The 6,000-nt window shown below is 36.6% G+C and overlaps 1 protein-coding gene across 2 annotated transcripts in view; it reads left to right on the top strand.

Annotated features, from left to right (window-relative positions):
* LOC311295437 (uncharacterized protein) overlaps positions 1–5,779 on the top strand; it is a 60,502-nt gene extending 54,723 nt beyond the window's left edge. The window contains exons 3-6 of one of the 2 annotated variants that reach the window (XR_014628333.1): positions 635–693; positions 2,136–2,169; positions 4,776–5,256; positions 5,568–5,779. Coding sequence is in view for 1 of the 2 variants with exons in the window: in XM_084416812.1 (XP_084272938.1) it covers positions 4,776–4,797 (22 nt within the window). In the remaining variant the exon portion in view is untranslated. Of the gene's footprint in view, positions 1–634; positions 694–2,135; positions 2,170–4,775; positions 5,257–5,567 lie in introns of those variants that run through there. The other variant, XM_084416812.1, reaches the window with a different exon arrangement.
* Positions 5,780–6,000: the final 221 nt, after the last annotated feature.

The raw sequence follows: 6,000 nt of genomic DNA on the forward strand, positions 1-6,000 counted from the left end.
CCTACTATGGAAGTCAATGGGACCCAAGTCTGTCTGTTTACCGACATTCTTCAAAATATCATTCTTTGTGTTCAGCAGAAGAAAGAAATTCATACAGGTTTAAATCAACTTGAGGGTGAGTAAATGATGACACAATTTTCAACTTTGAGGTGAACTAATCATTTAAGGACATTTGCTAAATTAACCATGTTTTATTTATTATAGTGTAGAAACCATGTTTTTATGGTGGATTTAATACAATAATTTATTAAGTGAGTTTAGGAGCAGGCTTCACTGCATATATTAATAAAGTTTTAGAGTGCTGGCCTGGATAATTGTAATACGTAAAATAGGAAAGAGGCCGCACTATGCATAAACTTATATTTGCAAAAATGTGTTTCGGCGCGTGCAAACTGATGAAGGCACACGCCGAAACGTGTTTTTGCAAATAAAAGTTTATGCATAGTGCGGCCTCTTTCCTATTTTACGTATTACAATAATTTATTGCCATTTGGTTAGTGTCGCAAAACAGTGTTAATTTTTAGTAAGGGTTCTCCAGATTTATATAACACTTATGGAACATTAAAAAAATTGTCCTATGTTACCCGATCAATAATCCTATTAACACACTTTTTTAAAAAATATATATTTTTAGATCAAGCATTGGACTTACGGAGCAGAATAGGCACCAACAGAGAAACAAGTCCATCACTAGTAAGTATCCACTGCAGTATCTGGTTACACTTTATTTCGATAGTCCACTTTAGAAATTTTACTAACTATAACTTTTCAACTACATGTCAACTAACTCTCATTAGAGTATTAGTAGGCTGTAGTAGACAGTCAATAGACTGGTAGGTTAAGTTTAGATGTTAGGATTCGGGTTAGGAGAATAAGTTGACTTGTAGTTGCCAAGTAACTAATAGTCAGTAGAATGTCTGTTAGGGGACCAACAAAACAGAGTGTTAGCAAATATTAAGCAGACAGTCTACTAATACTCTAATGACAGATAGTTGACATGTAGTTGCAAAGTTACTTATAGTTAGTAGAATGTCTAAAGTGGACTATCTAAATAAAGTGTTACCCAGTATCTAAATCCGCAGTCAATTTTAAAGGCACAATGCACTCCGAAATTAACAAAATTATCTCTTTTTTTTCTTCACTCGTGCCATTCCAGATGTATATCTGACTTTCTTTCCACAAATATATATTTTTTAATTATCCATTATTCTAAGCGAATATAATGCAAGTGCATATGCCAGAAACTTCATACAGCCTACTCACAGCTTGCTGTGTTGTTCACACAAGATGTTTTCTGCACTTATCATGTGAGCAATGCTCTTGGACTTTTTCGACCTTCAGCATTTTGGTGTCTATTCACTTGCATTATTTGACACACAAACACAAGAGATGGATAATATTTCTAAAAGTCTAGTTTATTTTTTCTAAAATATGTGTTTTCATCTGAAGAAAGAAAATCATATACCTTTCGGTCGGCATAAGGTAGATAAAATGAAGGGGGAATCAGTTTGCTCTCCTTTACCTAGTATTATTTATAAACCTTACATGTGATTTAATAAATGTACAATTAAAGGGGTGTTCCAAGCAAACATCTAAATCCCTTCACAAAGAGCCCTTCCACAAAAGGGTTAGCAAAGGGGGACATGCATGCGATGGTAAATTAACTGAAGTAATTTTATCTTAAATTTTATATTATATTTATGGTAATGTGACCTAGGATGGCAAGTTCCTGTGATTCATTTTAAAACTAGATATGGTGGAAGAGTTCCATTTAACATTTGTTTGGGTTTGCTATATTACACACATTTTCATCATACCGAAGTTCCATAGGTAAAACTTTTATTAATAGATGCGTTAATGTAACTACCTGCAGGGTTAAAAGAAAAGACGTCAAGAACACACAAACTTAAGGAACTTTTACACAACAACAATGTACTAAAAACGGAAGAGTTCTTTCTTTGTTCAGATGACAACGTTATTAAAACGATTACCGTTTGGACAGATCCACTGTGTTAATCTACATGTTCCTTCTTTTGGTGATGCACATTTTTCTATCAGACATAAGTTTTAGATACCAGACAAAACGAATGAATTTATTCCCCCCTTTTACCTCTCTTTTATCTTTCTGTGGCCAGGATCCGTCATTCATCAGAACAGCTACCAAGAGAAGTGAGTATTCGTCCTCTACCTCCTTTGTCTCAATGTTATTTCAACACAATTGGTCTCCAAAGTACTATATGTATGTTTATATTAGGGGTGTAAGATTAAGAAAATGTCATAATTCGATACAATTGCGATTTTCGATTCAAAAACGATTCTCGATAAATTAAAAAACGATTCACAGTATGTAAATGTAGTTACTTTTCCTATGTAGGTATTAGGGATGTGCATCTCCATAACTGAGGCCGATACGATGCGCATCTCGATGCATAGCCAACGATACAATACATTAATGATACAGATAAGTAGCTGCCAGCTACCGATGCAATGCAATACGATTCACTATTATTACGATCCGGTGCGATTCGATTTCGATTCAACGCATTGCAAAAATATGATGCTATGCAATTCAATATGGTATAGATAGTTAACTTTTATTTCTTTTGTTCAGACATAGGGCAAATCATAAAGTAGCTTAAGTGCCATCTGACTTTTAACACATGGCTCTCTCACAATCAAAAGATTTGGTTTCCACAAAAAAAGCAGGTACTGTAGGCTATAGGGGTGTAAGAAAAAATCGATACACATAGTATCGCGATATTTTATTTTGCAATACTGTATCGATTTTCAAAAACGCAATATCGATTTTTTTTTTTTTTTTTTTACAAAAATATTCATGGTAAGACGGTGGTTCACGTTTATGTTGTTTAAAAGGCTCGCCGAACGGTGCGTGTCCACTGGCACGGAGCGAGCGGAGCAAGCGTTTTCAATTCATTCCATGGAAGTCGAGCTTCACGCTCAGCAGTGCATTTTGGGATTGACAGCGGACCGGAGAAAGCGTTGAGAGCGACTGAGAGCGTCAAAAGGTTGGGCAGTTCTCGACTTTATGCAAATATCAAGCGAAAAACGCGGTCGGCAGTTTATGATGGATTTAGTGCGTAAATCATTTTGTTTACAAATTAGACGCTTTGCAGTTGTTTATATATGTTAAAGATTTTATTTTGGATGTGTTTATTGTTATTATATTGGCTGGGTTTATAAAATTGAAAGGATCTTTGCTTGGTGCATTTGGAAACAAAGCTTGTCTATTTCTAAATGTAATCGCGTGCATGATGATTATACTGTCCGTGTGTTGAAAAAAACAAACACACTCGTAACAGACACACCCCAAAGCGGAGACGTTACAGCGTTGCCAGCGGCACCGAGCGTAGTTTTGCCGCTGTAGTGGACGCGCACCGTGAAGCTGCGTTCACACCAAACGCGAATAGAGTGTCTGGCGCGAGTGATTTCAATGTTAAGTTAATGCAAAGACGCGTTTACGCGCGTCTGGAGGTCCTGTGGCGCGAATGAGGCGTTTAGCGCGGCAGACGTTAATTTGCCTCATTCGCGCGTCCAGTTCTTTTAAAATCTTTTATCACATAAAAACTTGATTTCAATAGGCCTACATGACACATTCATTTTGTTCACTTTCATTAATTTTCGTCCAGTTCACGTTGTTGTTTTGTATTGTGACAGGGGCTATGTATTTTCTTTTATTATGGCCTACTTGAGAAATATAAAAATGTGCTCACTAAGATCCTGTGAACCACAATACCAAACTGGCAGCCTGATTTTCTGTGAACTGAATTGTTAACCTAAAGTAAACTTCTTTGACTTTTATGCACATCATGTCTTTTTTTAAATATTATTTTTTCTAAAATTACAGTCCTACTTTAAAAAAATCCCAATATATCGCCTTATGCACAGTATCGAAATATATTGCAATATATTGAATCGTGACCCATGTATCGTGATGCGTATCGTATCGCCAGATTCTTGCCAATACACAGCCCTAGTAGGCTAACTGACCAGAAAGCAGGTGCTGTTATTATGTGCTTCACGGGCCGTTTATCAGTTTGGACCAGTGCAGCGCGAGCCGATCTTGATCAAGCGACACTGTTACTACACAGCGCTAAGAGATCCCCACTGAAGTAATAACATCGCTGCGAGATCTAGTGAGAAGCATTCATATTTCTCTGTTATTAACGGATCAAACAGCGCTGACGTAGAAACATTGTGCCATGAATGAACAATCCAGTGTCCACAGATCAGCAACATTCACCATGGATTTACTGTAGTAACACTAACTGGCAGGAATAGTAGGCTATAATGCTTTCAAGTTACATTACGTTGGCTTTATTTTTTTGACATAAATAAAATTACTGCCCTCAAATGTTAATCTGAACTAAAATAAACCTTTGTTTATAACTACAATATTACATTTCATTTTTTTCAAGGAGCTGTTTTACATGCTTCTAAGAGTCAATTATAGCTTCATCATTCCTCAAAGTAAAAAGAAAAAATCATACTTTATGATGTTAGGTTTAATACAAAAAAAAAAGTTAAAAATATTAAAACAAGGAAATTTGTGTGTGTTTGTTTAAGTAATTAAATTAATATAAACATGCGATTACTCAACTACTGGCTTGAATGAATGACTACTCTTTAGTCAGGGCAGCCCAAGGGTTTACTTTGAAAAGCTCACGAGATGGAAAATGAAGTATCCCGGGCCTTCAGTTATGAGATTAGAGATTAGTTAGGAGTCTACTAACCTTCTGTCTATCTCTTTTCTTTAGCCTGCGTTTCCCATACCTATGAGTCGAGAGGCAGCTGCAATGTTGATGCTACAAAAGCATCCAACTAGCACACATATCCTACAGTTATATGACATGTATATACTGAAAGATCAAGACGTCCTGGTTCTGGAATATTCACATAGCAGCATTACCTTGTTTGAGTTCCACCACCGAAACCGAGGTTCCCTGAAGGAATCCACAGTGAAACACATCGTTTGGCAGCTTGTTGTGGCGCTGCAGCACTGCATAGATCATAATGTTTATCAAACAACACACATGAAGAACGTTCTCATCAATCCATACACCCTGAAAGTCAAGCTGACGGACTTCGAAGACACACTGTTCTTCAAAGACGCCAGATTATACACAGAGGCCAGAGAGTTTGCTGAGTGCAACGCGACTAAGGACATATACAAACTGCTGGATCAGCTGATCACAAGAATAAGCCTTGGGTTTCCCCAAAGGTCACCTATGTCCAAAGGTGAGACCAACAACAAGAACGAAATGGAAATAACATTGCTTAAAAAACATAGAGCTCAGTAAAATTATTAGACAATTAAAATTATTATTATTGTCAATGATGAGCAAAGTGTAAAACACAGCGGATTGACAATGAATGTTTAGCAATGAATAATTGTTCATGGGCATCCAGAAAATATCATAGTAACAGCAAGAAATGCTGTGTATTTCATGGTAACATGACCTTACATGAACTACATTTCTCAAAATCTGTTTATGAGTGTCTATAAGGACAAACGTGACTAATCAACTGTCTTCTGAAAACTTTGACAGAATTCCTGGATCTTCTTAAGAAACTTCATGGCAGAGGGTCACAGATCACCTTAGATGCCATTTTAGATCATGGCTGGTTTAAAAACCCTCAAGGAGAAGAGAGATGATGTCCTTCCAGCGTCCCTGATGGATTGTTGCGATGGATTGTCTGTGCAAGTGTATGTGCTGACTTGAATTCAGTATGTGAAATAAAAACCTGCAGTTTTAGCTGATTTTGCAACTCATTCCATGAAGTTGGAGCACTGTAACTAAAAGCAGTTTTGCCAAACTTTGTGGAACATCATACAGTGTGTATCTACATGATCTTAGATTGTATTCAGATCTACTGGTGCTAAGAGTGTAGTTAAATATGAAGGAGTGTGTCCAGATTTGTACACAAAGGTCAACCAATGATTGAGCCTTCTTGTGTTAAGGTTAACAGGTTTAGTTTAAT

Source organism: Rutilus rutilus (genome assembly GCF_951802725.1).
Source record: "Rutilus rutilus genome assembly, chromosome: 8".
Taxonomy (NCBI): Eukaryota; Metazoa; Chordata; class Actinopteri; order Cypriniformes; family Leuciscidae; genus Rutilus; species Rutilus rutilus.